The following is a 13,784-nucleotide window of genomic DNA, read 5'->3' on the forward strand; positions in this document are numbered from 1 at the left end:
TTAAGAAGGCAAAATGACACATCTGTGGGTGAAGGCTACACAAGACCTTTCTATACTTACTTTTTTTTTTTTTTTTTTTGACAATACGAACGACCTTTATTGGTTACAATGGGAAGTAGAACAGGGGGGAATACAACAGCTCCGGCTGCTGGGGCAGCTTTACACACTCCATCGCCACCCTCCAATAGCTCTCTACACTATTTTTGCAACTTCCTGAGTCTATAATTATTTTAAAATAAAGTGTAAAGGAAAAATAAGGATACTAGTGATCCTGGCTGCCCCATGCCTCCACACTCAGGTGGGAACTCAGAGACTGACCTGCCTCTTTGAATCCTGGGCCTCATCCCTGACTGGCCTCCTAGGACTGCCCTCCTGCTATCTGTCCTGGTCTGGCAGCTGTGGGCAGGGAGATATCCTTATTCTCTGAGGAGATAGCTCCAGGCCCAGCAGGCACTCCCAAAGATGCCAGGCTCTACCCAGGTGTATGGTTTGGGTCCTGGGGGTGGGACAACGTAACCTCATAAGCTCCCACAGCTTTCGGGCTGGGACTGGCTCTGATGTCTCGGGTCTCTAAGCCTCTGTGTGGTGGACAGCCGGCCAGGCAAGTCCTCAGGACAAGGGAATTGCCATCAGTACTCTGTGGGCAGGAAGCCCATTCAGGCAGGGCCACCTGAAGGGGACAGGGGCTCGAGGTTTGGGACATCGAGGGAGCCACAGGAGACCATTGCATCCAGCCCACATGGGTCCCTCCCAAGGAAGGGGGCAGCCCCCTTCCTGCTCTCCCAGAGGCCAACCAGAACTCCCACCTTGCCTGTGCCCTAGGCCTGCCAGAACTCATCTTTGCCAGGCTAAGCTGTGCATTTCAGCTGGAGGCGGGCCCAGCGACCAGATCAGAGTCTAGTTTCACTTTCGCTTTCCTTGAAATGACAGACGAGCCAGGAAGAAAGCTGTGACCAGCAGCGTCCTTTACTCCCTTGGCCTCAGTGCCTAGCCACAGCTGGGCACTGGCCTCTGCTGCCACCGCCTCCCACAGAGACCCCATCTGTAGGCGCTGCAGCCTATTGTCCAGCCCCACGCCTCAGGATGGATGTCCTGGAGACCTCCAAGTTGCTGGATGAGGAGCTCTACTCACGGCAGCTGTGAGGCCCGAGGTGGGGAGGGGCGTGGGGTGGCCTTCTGACCTCTGATCTCCAATTGCCTGTCCCCTTACTTCCCATTCACAGGTATGTGCTGGGTTTGCCGGCCATGCGGAGGCTACAGGAGGCTAAGGTCCTGCTGTCCGGCCTTCAGGGTCTGGGGGCCGAGGTGGCCAAAAACCTGGTCCTGATGGGTGTGGGCAGCCTCACTCTGCATGATCCCCACCCCACCTGCTGGTCTGACCTGGCTGCCCAGGTGAGGATCCTGGGGGGCTATGGGCTGTCAGACTAGGGCGGGGTTAGGGCCCAAGAGATATCTCCTTGCTCAAACCGAACTGGGTTTCTCTCTAGTTCTTCCTCTCGGAGCAGGACTTGGGAAAGAGCAGGGCCGAGGCATCTCTGGAACTTGTGGCCAAGCTCAACGGAGCCGTCCGGGTCTGCGTCCACACAGGCGACATTACCGAGGACCTGCTGCTGGGCTTCCAGGTCAGCTCCCAGCCCCACCGCCCAGGCCAGCTCAGTCTCCTCCTCCAGCCCGTAGCTCCTCCTCCAGCCCGTAGCTCCTCCTCCAGTCCTAGCTGCAGGGTGGGCTGGCCCTGCTGATCATGAGGTCCACGTAGGTGGTGGTGCTGACTGCCTCGGACCTAGAGGAGCAGCTGAAGGTGGGCACCTTATGCCGTAAGCACGGAGTCTGCTTTCTGGTGGCCGACACCCGGGGCCTCGTGGGGTGAGTGAGGCTGCCTGCCTAGCCTGCCACATCACAGACAGCAATGGGTCCCAGCGCTGTCCCCAGCTCCAGGCTTGCAAAAGTGCCTCTGCACCTAGCCCTAGGCCTATCTCAACATCCCTTCCTGATTCTGGCCTCAAGTCCCACCCCTCTGCTTCCTCCGCCCCAGCCTCCAGACCTGCTCCTGTAGCAAGCTCAAACTCCAGCTCCCAAGCCTGATTCTGGCCCTCTGGGCTTGCCCTAGTGTCTCCCACCGTTCACCACCATCACAGTGGTTAACCCTGGAGCCACCCCAGTGAGCCCCACCACCCTCCCACAGGCAGCTGTTCTGTGACTTTGGGGAAAACTTCACTGTGCAGGACCCCACAGAGGCAGAACCCCTGACAGCTGCCATCCAGCACATCTCCCAGGTGGGCACTAAGGTGTGGGCCAAGGAGGGGCTGCCGGAGCCTGTGGAAGATGTATGGGCACGCTGAGCCAAGCCACTTCTTCTCCAGGGCTCCCCGGGCATTCTCACTCTGACAAAAGAGGCTAAAAACCACCAATTCCATGATGGGGATTTGGTGACTTTCTCCGGCATTGAGGGCATGGTCGAGCTCAACGGCTGTGCTCCCCGGCCCATCCGCGTGCAGGGTGAGCCAACCTCACTCCAATCCAAGCTCAGCACCCAAGCCCTCACTGGGGGCAGACACAGGCTGCTCCCTGGGGATAGGTTCTCCCTTTGCCTTCCTCAGGGTGGGGCAAGATTGAGGACACAGATGCAAGACAGGATGGTGTGTGGGGACCTACTCAGGTTCAGAGGTCACGCTAACTAGGCTGGATCTCCCCCAGAGGATGGGACCTTGGAGATTGGGGACACAACAAATTTCTCCTGTTATTGGCGTGGTGGGGTTGTCACCGAGGTCAAGAAAACCAAGACTGTGAGCCATGTGAGTGCAAGTGCATCGGAGGTGGGGGACTTAGGAGCCTTAAGGGGCCCCCTTGTTCTGGACCTGTCCCTGAGCCTGGTGCCCTCTGCAGAAGCCCCTGGATGCAGCCCTGCTCCAGCCTCGTGTGGTGGCCCCGAGTGCCCCGCAGGTTCACCGTGCCCACTGCCTGCATCAGGCCTTCCGTGCACTGCACAGGTTCCAGCACCTCACTGGCCGCCCACCCAAGCCCTGGGATCCCGTGAGTGGCCCTGTTGCCTCTCCCCCCAGCCTGTGTCTTATTGGAGTCTCAGCTGCCAGGAGGTAACAAGGACTATCTCACAGATCCAACTTTGACTCCCAGAGGCAGTTTCCCACTCATATAAAGGAAACGATAAACACTGTCTCCAGACTGGAGACTGGGGCCCTGAAAGTGTCAGGCACAAAGCCTGGGGACCCCTGCTACCTTCTAACCCCTCAGATCCAGGCTAGAAGCTGCATCCATGTTGGTGAAGCCTCCAGGGACGTTGTCTGGCTCTGGGAGTCCTCTGCTGGGGCTGCACAGTCTGGTGGCCGGGCCCCTGTTTGCTCCATTCTCAGGCTTTTAGCTTCCCTTTCTGTGGAACAGGGTGGGTGGCTGCCTGAAGGATTTGAGTGGGAAGTGGAGTTCAGGCTGGGGCTGCTGTGCCCATGGAGTTCTACCCCACAGGCTGATGCAGATAGGGTGGTGAGCCTGGCCCAGGACCTGGACCCACTGAGGAGGACAGATGGAGAGCCATTGGAAGAGCCACTGGATGAGGCTCTTGTGCGGACATTCGCCCTGAGTAGTGCTGGTGGCTTAAGCCCCATGGCAGCCATGCTGGGCGCAGTGGCCGCCCAGGAAGTGCTAAAGGTGGGCACAGGCAGAGACAGGATGGGGCTGGGAGGGGTGTGGAGGTCAGTGTGCATGCCAGAGGGTGCCCAATACCAGACAGCGGCCCTGGGGGCTTCACCACTCTAGGTGCAGCCCCCAGCCCAGATCTGAGGGGTTAAGACGTGGCAGGGGTCCCTAGGCTAAAGTGTTGGCCTTTAGGCTGTCTGCAGGAAGTTCATGCCCCTGGACCAGTGGCTGTACTTTGATGCCCTTGAGTGCCTCCCAGAAGATGGGGAGCCCCTTCCCAATCCCGAGGACTGCTCACCGGTGAGAACCTGGGGTCGGGGTGTACGCCTTACCCAAATCCAGGATTAGGAGAGAAACATGAGGACGGGTCCCAAGGTCCTGACCTGGAAAACACAGTGTAAGAGGGACATGCGGCACAGGCCAGGGCCCAACACTTACCTGCGTCTGTGTCCCCTAGAGAGGCTGCCGCTACGACGGGCAAATCGCGGTATTTGGGGCTGGTTTTCAGGAGAAGCTGAGCTGCCAGCACTACCTCCTGGTGAGCGGTGTGGTGAGGCTGGGAGTGTCTGGTAGGGCCAAGCCAGACGCTCTGGCTAAGGCTGCTCCTGCTGACAGGTGGGTGCTGGTGCTATCGGCTGTGAGCTGCTCAAAGGCTTCGCCCTCGTGGGCCTAGGGGCCGGGAGTGGCGGGGGCGTGACAGTTGCTGACATGGACCACGTGGAGCGCTCCAACCTCAGCCGTCAGTTCCTCTTCAGGCTTCAGGACGTTTATGTGAGTGCCTGCCCCTCCCCACACCCCGTGTCTGGACTGTGCTCCTCCAATGCCCCCTGACCCCCAGTGTCTTCCTGCTTTCTTCTCAGAGGCCCAAGGCAGAGGTGGCTGCAGAGGCCGCTCGCCGCCTCAACTCAGACTTGCAGATGACCCCGCTCACCTACCCTCTGGATCCCACCACAGAGCACATCTACGGCGACAACTTCTTCTCCCGTGTGGATGGTGTTGTCGCCGCCCTGGACACTTTCGAGGCCCGTGAGTGCTGGACCTTGGAACTCAGCCCCTTGTCCAAGGCCATGGCAGCCCCACTTCTGATCCTCTGCCCCCTGGTCAGGGCATTACGTGTCTACTCGCTGCATCCACTATCTGAAGCCACTGCTGGAGGCGGGCACGCAGGGTACCCAGGGCAGTGCTTCAGTGTTCATACCGCACGTGACTGAGGGCTACTCCGCCTTGGCTACAGCTTCTGAGGACATCACCTACCCTGTTTGCACCGTGCGGCACTTCCCCACCAAAGTTGAGCACACCTTGCAGGTGGGAAGCACCCCAGAGACCCCTATACCCCCTCCTCAGTTCTCGGCTGCAGACCTGTTCCCCGTCTGACACCTTATGGTTTTTCCCTCCCCCAACAGTGGGCCCGGGATGAGTTTGAGGGGCTCTTCCATCTGTCTGCTGAGACCATTAACCGCCACCAGCGGTAAGGCCACCAACAGGGGTGGATGGGAGTCCATGGCCTGTAGCACCAGTGTCTTCGGGGCTTAGCCTCAAGCTTCCTATCCTCTCTATAGGACACCTACTTCTCTGGCAGACACAGAGGGGCCACAGATGCTGACCCTGCTGCAGGTGGTACTGGGTGTCCTGAGAGAGCGTCCACAGACCTGGCAAGACTGTGTGCTGTGGGCCCTCGGCCAGTGGCAACTGTGCTTCCATTATAGAATCATGCAGCTGCTCAGGCGTTTCCCACCTGATAAAGTGGGTAGATAAGGGTCAGGAGGCTGAGGGCTCAGGAGGACCAGACTAAGCCCAACAGCCTCCATTTCTCTAGGTGCTTAAGGATGGAAGACTTTTCTGGTCAGGTTCCAAACTGTGTCCTCAGCCCTTGGAGTTTGACTCCAGTCAAGTAAGTCTCCTGGGAGCTCCGAGATGGGAATGTGGTCCCTGAGAGCAGAAATGGGCACCTCTGCATTCTGCAGAAATGCATAGATGCTGAGAGACAGAGGCGGCATTCAAACAGATCCACAAATGAGCAGTGCACCCCCCCCCATCCTGCACACCCTTGCATGCTCGCTCACACCCGTGTATCTGCCCCTGCTCTTGGTCTGGCTACAGGACATGCACTTCCTCTACGTGCTGGCAGCGGCTAACCTGTATGCCCAGATGCATGGGCTGCCTGGCTCACGGGACCAGACTGCGCTTAGGGAAATGCTGAAGTTGCTGCCACCGCCTGACCCCCAGCACCTGGCTTCCATCTTGCCTAGTGACCTGGTTTCTGCTGAACTTGGTGAGGTGCCTGGCCCTGACCCCCCATGTTGCCACCCAAGCCTGACCTTGCCCTCAGCCTGTGCCATAGAAGGAAGAAGGAGGGGGCCTGAGGGCCCTGCAGCAAACATTACCTCTCAGGTCCTCTGCCCATGCTTCTCTCTCATCCTCTGGTCCCTCAATAGGCCCTTTCCCTGCTGCCTACCCCACTGTATCCTTGGCAGATTTTCAGCAAAAAAAGCACAAACCATTGGGCCTTAGGGAGCACTTAGCTATGACCCCCAGGTGAGGACAGTCACATAGCATGCACAAGTATGTGCAGACACACACATACACACACATGCACGCATGCACACACAGGGAGGGGTGGGCTGGGGCTGCTGGGGAGGAGATTACAGCATGAATCAGAGGTCTTTCTGAAAGTGGTAGAAGCCATAGGCTTGGCAAGAGGCCCTAGGCTCCAGGAGGAGTGCAGAAGATGGGACTAAGGGCTGCCCCAATACTCCCACCCCTGACAGGCCCTGAGCAAGTACAGAGACTGCATGAAGTCTGGAGCGTGGGCCCCCCCCTGCAGCCCCTGAGGTTTGAGAAGGTAGGAGCCCAAGTGGGGGTGCAGGGCCGGGCTGGGGAGGTTGTCGGGGAAGGTCAAGAGCTAAGAGGGGAGCTTTGGAACCCGTTGGCCTGAATTCTCCCAGCAGGACCACAGAAGCAGTTCACCTTCAGCCTCCTTCCTTATCCGATAAGTGGGGAGATGTGAGTGCCACCGAAGAGAATTATGAGAAGACTGGTGCAGTGGCACACAGTCAGCCGTGGTAAGGGACACGGGGCAGTGTTAATGCTATTGTGACTTGGGCCTCACAGGATGATGACAGCAGCTTCCATGTGGACTTTGTGGCAGCAGCAGCCAACCTGAGAGCTCAGAACTATGGAATCCCACCAGCCAGCCGCGCCCAGGTGACCCTGTCCCTTGGGGCTTCCACCTAGAGGTGGGTGCCAAACCCTAACCCTACACCCTGTGCTCAGACCAAACCTCCTGTCCTTGGCAGAGCAAGCAAATCGTGGGTCAGATTATCCCAGCCATTGCCACCACTACAGCGGCTGTGGCGGGCCTGGTGGGCCTGGAGCTGTATAAGGTGGTGGGCAAGCCACGGCCCCTCATCACGGCCTTTCGTCACAGCCGTCTGCACCTGGCTGAAAACTACGTCAGCCGCTGGATCCCTGGAGCTCCAGCCGTCAGGACGGTGAGCCCTGGACATCCCAGCCATACCAAGCCTGGGTTTTCCCTGCGCCTACCCAAACAGGCCCTGCTCTGTCTTCCAGCTCGAATGAACCAAAACACGGACTGGGGGAGTCCTTAAGGCTCCCTTCAGCCCCCTTCCTGCTGCTGTGAAGCCAGGCTGGGACCTGTCAGACACAGGAAGCAGCCGTCAGCCACCCCCACCCCCATCGCTCTGCCGCCCTGTCTGGGGGAGCTGCAGCTTTAACTCATTATGGAGCCAGACGTCTCCACAGCCCCTCCTTCCCAAGAGTGCCCCTGAGGGGGAGGCAGTGGGGAGGGGGACTAGGGCCCTAGCCCCAAACAGAGCCTAACTTCCGCCTGCATGGCCTGGGGACCCTGGCCTGCCCCACTAGCTGAGTTAAAGGGTACTGAGCTCCCTGCTGCCACGGGTGTGGGGTCTGCAGCTCTGTGGGGATGTGTGTGTTCGCGTCACAGGTGTGAGTGTGCCAGGGTCTGGCCATCCCTGGCCCTGTGGCATGAGGGCATGGAGGGAGCATGCTTGCACATCTGTGTACCAGATGGGAGGGCAGGGCTCTCATAGGTGTCCATGTGAGTACATGTGTGGGTGTTCCTGGGCTTGTGTGCATGTGTTCCTTCGAGCACAGGGCTGTGAATGGCCCTGGCTGTGTGCCCAGGCTCTGAAGTAGTTGGTATTTCCTTGGGGCACAGGAGAGGGGATGGAGAGAATGTTCTCACCAGGGGTGAGGGGAGAAGGGGAGAGGTCATGGGCCAGCACTGGGTTTTTGCTGAGTAGCCCTGGGGTCCCTCAGGGCACAGCACACAGAGCCCCTTTGTGAGGGGCCCTGCCTCTAGTTAACACACAAGCTGCCTTTGTCCGTGGTGGAGGGGGAAGGGAGGTCCCCCATCTCACCTCAGGTCTTGCCTCTGCTTGACCCCACTGTATTTTCTGGGGGCTGGGCAGGGTCACCTGTCCTGGTCCCTGGCTGCCTGCCACCCTTCTGCCCTCAATTCCAGGCACCAGAACCCCAAGACTCTTGAAATAGGGAAGGAAAGAGGGGACAGGAAGAGGAGGCCTTTGTGGGCTGTGTCCCTGCTGGGGTCTCTGGGCCAGTGGGGCCTCAGTGGTCACTGTCTTCCTTGCCCCTGTGTGCCCATGAGTAGTCCAAAGCCCTGGCAGTACGGGACAAGGGGACAGGACGCCCCCCCCATTCCCCAGCTCCCGGCCTTGCATTTGAGGAATAAGCTGCTTTATCAGAGACTTCAACAGCCCTGCTCCTGCTTCCTCAGGAAGCGCCGCCCCCCCCACCCCCCCCCACAACCAGCTAGCGTGATGGATTGCTTGTTTCCCTGTGTGGGGGCCCCACAGCCCCATTTCCTGTGCTGGCCCCAGCATGGGGCGGGGAGGGTGCTGAGACTCTGGGCTCAGATCCCACCTTCCACCCCCACCCCCTGGCTTCTGCTTCCTGCCTCTAGTCCAGCTCCTTCTCTAGGAAAGGGGCCGTCAGCTCTGGTAACTGGGATAGGGGTAGGGTGTGTGTGTGGGAAGCTTCTCACTCCTCCCCCGCGCCCCCCACCACAGTTCCAGGACCTGAAGTGGACCTGTTGGGACCGCCTGAAGGTGCCTGCTGAGCAGCCAGAGAGGACCCTGAAGTCACTCCTGGCCTATCTCCAGGTGTGCCCCGTTCCTCCCGATCCCTGATCCCCACCTGGCCCAACCTGGCCCAGCTGTCACCTGACCTGTCTCTCTCTAGGAACAATATGGGTTGAAGGTGAAGATGCTGCTGCAAGGCACCGCCCTGCTCTACTCGGCAGGATGGCCATCTGAAAAGCAGGCCGCGCGCCTGCCCCTCAGGTGAGCCCGCACCTGGCTTTAGCCAGGCCTTGTTCTGTCCCTGGCCATTCGAAGTGGGGGACACAAAGCCTTTCCTCTTTCCAACCCCATTTGGGCCCCTCACACCTTCCTGAAGCTTTCTTTTGCCAAATGGAGCCAGCAAATGGGCTGGGGGTGGGGTGAGGGCCCAGAGCCTGAGGAGGGGCCTCCAGGAGCTGCCTGCTTGGCCAGCCCCAGCAGCGACTCCACACCCAGCTGAGCCCCCTTTCATAGCCCACTCCCAGGGGACTCGCAGCTTCCTGCCTCCTGCCTGCTCTGCCAGCCGCTCCGAAAATAGTTTCAGATGTTTCCTGTCTTGAGCTGCTCCTGCTCCTGACTCAGGCTCCTTGTGGCGTATCAGCACCTTCTAGCCCATGCCAGGGCACTCTCTGACTGGCACTGCTCACCTACCCAGTCTCCCCCAACCCCTTCCCCTCCTCCTCCCTCCAGGGTGACGGAACTGGTGAGGCAGGTGGCAGGCTGGGTGCCTGAGCCTGGGCAGCGGGTGCTGGTACTGGAGCTCAGCTGTGAAGGTGAGGACGACGACACTGCCTTCCCACCCGTGCACTATGAGCTGTGACACGGCAGCAACCCTACCACAGCAGTCAAGCGCTGCATCCTGAGCCCACAGTAGGCGCCCAATAAATGCTTATTGAAGAAAGGCGTTAAGTGGAGAGGAGGGGTGATGAAACACAGGGCAGTGACGCACATGGGCTGTGACAAGGGCACACAGGGACCCCTGGAGGGAGGGAAAAGGCTCTTTAGATTAACCTGCCTGAGCTGTGCCTCGTAGCCTAGGGCTGCCTCCAGGAGACTCAGGCATACGGAACCAGGACAGTGCAGAGAAAGGTCTTTATTGTCCCAGGCTGGAGGGCAGGGTCAGAGGTAGCTGACAACATCATTGCAGATGATGGGCTGGCGGCTGCGGCAGCTCATGAGGGCTGCAAAGCGTGATACGTCTGCAGGCAGTTCGGGTTCCGGGCGAGGTGGGCATGACAGTCGCTTTCCTGCCATAGTTGCCCGGCGGGCCCTGGCCAGCTGGCGCCGCAGCTGCTCAGAGAGGCCAAGCAGGAACTGGGGGGGGCGAGCACGGGCACGGGGCCCACCCCCGTTGTCTCCCTCACCTGCTGCCTCAGGCAGCTCCATCCAGTTGTGCACCAAGTCAGCAAAGCAATTGTCCCCCAGCACCAGGGGCTGGCGACTGCGACCTCTGCTCAGCAGGGCTGCTGTCCAGTCCTCAGTTTCCAGCCCCCGCCAGTGCTCCAGGCAGGCATCTGGGGTGGACTTGGGCCGTGGCCGCTGAGCAGGTGGTGCACTGGTCACTGGGGTCCCGCTGGATAGGGGGATGCCACTGGCTGAGAGGCGCTGTCTGTGGGGTCGCCATACTGGGGGTGCTGGATGCCGCAATACAGGTAGCTCCTCCTCTCTCCAAGTGCTGCCTGACACCTCAGAGAAGCCCGAGTCCCAGTCCAGGGCATGCTCTTTGGGGCCTCCTAAAGCTACACCCCTGTCTCTTGTCACCACACCTTCTTCCTCCTCTTCCTCCACACAGCAGACGGAGTCCTCTTCCAAGGTATCTGAGGGCCTGAGCCGGTGGCTGAGCCGGACACCTGGGCCAGGTTTGTGGGGTGGCTGAAGGGGGCCAGGCATTGGGGGTGATCCTGTGTCCCGGCCACACAGCTGTGGAAGAAGAGAGGGCAGAAGTCGGAGGGGCAGGCTTGTCATCCCTGCCTGCCTGGCCAGGCCCATCCTAGAACTGAAGGCCCAGGAGGACTGGACAGGCCTGCAGGCCTGGGCAGCAAGGCCTCTAGTGGGCACAGGGCATGGGGGTGCTGGCACACGAAGCTCGTGTGGCTCCCACAAGTCGACCTGGTGGCAGTCCGGCAGGCTGCAGCACGCAGAGCCAGGCAAGTCGGCACCCGCCACCAGGGCGGGAGGCAGGGTTGCGGGCCTGCATCGGGAAGTAGGTCCTGCTCAGGGCTGGGGGGAGGGGGGCATCCCGGGCCTCTTGAGAGATTCAGCTCCCCAAAGCCCACAGCGTCTTTCCGAGCAGGATAAAGCATTTGCCAGTTGGGAGATAGAGGAAGGAGGTACAGGCCAGCCTGGGATAGGAGGCATCCCCAGCAGCGCCAGCACCTCTTTAGTCCCTCGAAGCCCACTGTTCCACCCGAGAAGAAGTTTCTCTCCCCCACCCCCGCTCCCCAGCTCCCTTCGCTGCCCCGGCAGCACGGCCAGCTGGGCGGTTGTTACTTGATGCCCACTGCAACTCCCAACCGTCCGAAACCCGACGCGGGCCATCTGGGCCATCTGGGCCGCCCCGCCCCCATCCCGCCTTGGAAGAGCACTCCGGACGGCCCCCCCACTCGCGTGTCGTTCGGGCCGGACCGCAGCCGAGCACCCCACCACACGTGTCCTTGCAAGTCACACCGCTCCCAAGGCTCACCAGTTCCCAGCGGAGCTGGCCCAGGAAGCTGTCAAGCCTAGTGCAGTGCATGCCCGCGCCGGAGCTCCCGCCAGCCCTGCCAGTTCCTCTGCTAACTCCAGCGGGAGCCGTGCGGAGGGGGCCGGGCGGGCGGGCCGGCGGCGCCCTCACCCTCTGCCTGTTTCCGCGGCTCCTCGCTCTCCGTAGGTCCCGCCGCCGCCGCCCCAACATCTGGCAGCCGCGCCCCGCCCCTGGAGCCGCAGCCAATGGGGCCCGGGCGGGGCTGAAGTGGCCCCGCCCCTCGGGCCCGGCTGGGTGGGCGATGCCCACGCCCACTACCCACTAAGCTCCAGCTCTGGGAAGGCTGGAGGCAGTTCCACCCGGGACTCCCGGATGCCCCGGGCGGTTGAACTGACTCCGGGCTCACTGCGTGACCCAGAACAAGTCTCTTCCTCGCGGTAGCCTCAGCTTTCGCATTTTTCCTAGGCTAGAACTGCGGTCCCTCCCGCAGGGACCCCGTGGGCGCGCGGGTTCCCCGGCTGTGCCCATGGGGAACTGGCAGAGCACACGCAGTCGTCGGGCCGGCAGTGTAGTGGCCCACTGTGGGCCGGACCCTCTGGATCCGCTCCTGGAGCGGGCCTGGACAATCCCTGGAAGTGATGGGAGGACTCCGGGAGCGCGGGACGTCGCGGCAGCACGGGGCAGGGGCCTCAGCCAAGGCCGAGCCAGCACTCTCTCCGCCCGGCGTCTGGGCCAAGCTGGGCCGGGTCGCCCTCTAGTGGGGAGCGCGCGGTTAGCCGTGATTCCTGCCGCAACACCCGCGTCCTCTCCGCCTGGCATTACGAGCAGACTGAGAGTGCGTGCAGGGGCTTAGGGCGACGCTCTCTGGCGGGAATGGTCGGAGCGTGTTCCCTGAGGCGCTCCATGATTGCAGGCTACGTTCAAGGATACTGTCTCACTGGAGACGGACGAGTCAGTAGACAGAAAAACACCAGGGAATGAGGGCGACCAGCTAGCTTGGAAGAGAGGGCACTTAGAGGAGGTGGCATTCTGTATGGGATCTGGATGAGCCATCATGGGGAGATCAAGAAGGGACATTCTAGGCAGAGGGATCAGCCAGTTAAAGGCCCTGAGAGTCCAGGAGGAGAACAGGGCTTAACGTAAAGAGGTCCACGGGGTCTATGATGGTAGGCGTTGCAGAAGTGAAAAAGTCAGCAAAACCAGAAGCCTAGCAGCTTTAGAAAGGAATACATCTGGGGTTTTGTTCTTGGTGTGATGGGGAGCATTGAGGGCTATTGAGCAGGGAATAACCTGGGCTGGCTCCTGTTTAGATAATCCCAGCTACTTTGGGAGAACCACTCTGTAATCAAGGTGGAGACTCCTGCCCTCATCCATCAAGGGAGGGTAGGGCCTGGGCCTGGGTGGGGCTGGTGCACAGAAGGGGGTCACTTTGGGGTATGTTTTGGAGATAAAAACAAGCCTTGCTGATGCGTGAATATGAGTAGGGAAAGAGAGCATCAAGCATGACTCCTAGATTTCTGGCCTGAACATCTAGTTGGATGGGATTGTCATGAACTGAATCAGGAAAGATTGGAGAAGAGTGGGTTTGGGGAGGAAAATCAAATGATCATTTGTGGACATGTGACCCTGGAGATGCCTGTCAGACCTCCAAGAGGAGATGCAAGGGCAGCCACTGGGTGTGTGCCTCTGGAGTTTGGCAGAGAGATCAGCACTGAAGCTTTACATCTGGGAGGCAGGAGGAGTGGATGGTACGTAAAGCCACGTGCCTGGATGTGATGGGAGAGGTGAGTTTAGACAGGGGACGGCAGCCTGGATTGAGACCTGGAACACCCTGCTGGGTGGGGGTACGAAAGATGAAGCAGAACCAGCAAAGGAGCTAAGCAGGAGCAGCCAGAGAGGTGGGAGGTAGTAGAGAGTGTGGGCACTTAAGGAGTCACGGGGAACAAGTGTCAAATGCTGCCAAGGAAGTGAGCGTGGAGAATGAACTCTTGAATTCTGCAGTCTGCATATCTCTGTGGACCCTGACAAGGGCAGTTTCATGGAAAGAGGGACAAGCTTGATTGTAGTGAATAGAAGAGAGAGTGAGAGGTAAAGAAATGGAGAGAGCAAATGTAGACAGCTTTTTAAAAACTGACGTATAACATATATACAACGAATGGACAATTCTCAAAGATACAGCTCAATAAATGTTAACATCTGTAGACACTTGGGCAGCTATCACCGAGATCAAAACAGGATATCTCTAGCCTCTCCAGGAGGCCACTTGTGCCCCTTACAATTGATATCACCTAAAATAACTACTATTTGGTTTCTATCACCAAGGATTCCTTTTG

At 59.7% G+C, this 13,784-nt stretch overlaps 2 protein-coding genes across 2 annotated transcripts; one reads left to right on the forward strand and one right to left on the reverse strand.

Moving 5' to 3' along the window:
* The first annotated feature begins 932 nt into the window (after positions 1-932).
* UBA7 (ubiquitin like modifier activating enzyme 7) lies at positions 933-9,665 on the forward strand. The gene is made up of 24 exons (XM_033131441.1): positions 933-1,139; positions 1,224-1,392; positions 1,488-1,622; positions 1,757-1,863; positions 2,183-2,273; positions 2,361-2,496; positions 2,695-2,792; positions 2,884-3,030; positions 3,478-3,660; positions 3,841-3,948; positions 4,106-4,186; positions 4,264-4,419; positions 4,509-4,674; positions 4,754-4,953; positions 5,052-5,116; positions 5,208-5,391; positions 5,465-5,539; positions 5,749-5,920; positions 6,417-6,490; positions 6,760-6,852; positions 6,945-7,139; positions 8,718-8,810; positions 8,890-8,990; positions 9,459-9,665. Exons 1-24 carry the CDS (start codon positions 1,084-1,086, stop codon positions 9,586-9,588), a joined length of 3,015 nt encoding a protein of 1,004 aa, XP_032987332.1. The 5' UTR covers positions 933-1,083; the 3' UTR covers positions 9,589-9,665.
* A 188-nt stretch (positions 9,666-9,853) lies between these two features.
* On the reverse strand, positions 9,854-11,648 carry INKA1 (inka box actin regulator 1). Its single transcript, XM_033132653.1, has 2 exons — positions 11,452-11,648; positions 9,854-10,688 (listed from the first exon to the last, which is right to left on the reverse strand). The coding sequence occupies exons 1-2, from the start codon at positions 11,500-11,502 to the stop codon at positions 9,888-9,890; spliced, it is 852 nt and encodes a 283-aa protein (XP_032988544.1). The 5' UTR covers positions 11,503-11,648; the 3' UTR covers positions 9,854-9,887.
* Positions 11,649-13,784: the final 2,136 nt, after the last annotated feature.

The sequence above is a fragment of the Rhinolophus ferrumequinum genome, chromosome 17 (genome assembly GCF_004115265.2).
Source record: "Rhinolophus ferrumequinum isolate MPI-CBG mRhiFer1 chromosome 17, mRhiFer1_v1.p, whole genome shotgun sequence".
NCBI lineage: Eukaryota > Metazoa > Chordata > Mammalia > Chiroptera > Rhinolophidae > Rhinolophus > Rhinolophus ferrumequinum.

Bases quoted from the DNA above. Each gene is read 5' to 3' on its own strand.
- UBA7 (XM_033131441.1), top strand. From the start codon at position 1,084: ATGGATGTCCTGGAGACCTCCAAGTTGCTGGATGAGGAGCTCTACTCA. The intron at 1,140-1,223 runs GTGAGGCCCGAG...TCCCATTCACAG, and splicing joins GAGCTCTACTCACGGCAGCT to GTATGTGCTGGGTTTGCCGG. The intron at 6,853-6,944 runs GTGACCCTGTCC...TGTCCTTGGCAG, and splicing joins CACCAGCCAGCCGCGCCCAG to AGCAAGCAAATCGTGGGTCA.
- INKA1 (XM_033132653.1), bottom strand. From the start codon at position 11,502: ATGCACTGCACTAGGCTTGACAGCTTCCTGGGCCAGCTCCGCTGGGAA. The intron at 10,689-11,451 runs GTGAGCCTTGGG...CTTCTTCCACAG, and splicing joins GCCAGCTCCGCTGGGAACTG to CTGTGTGGCCGGGACACAGG.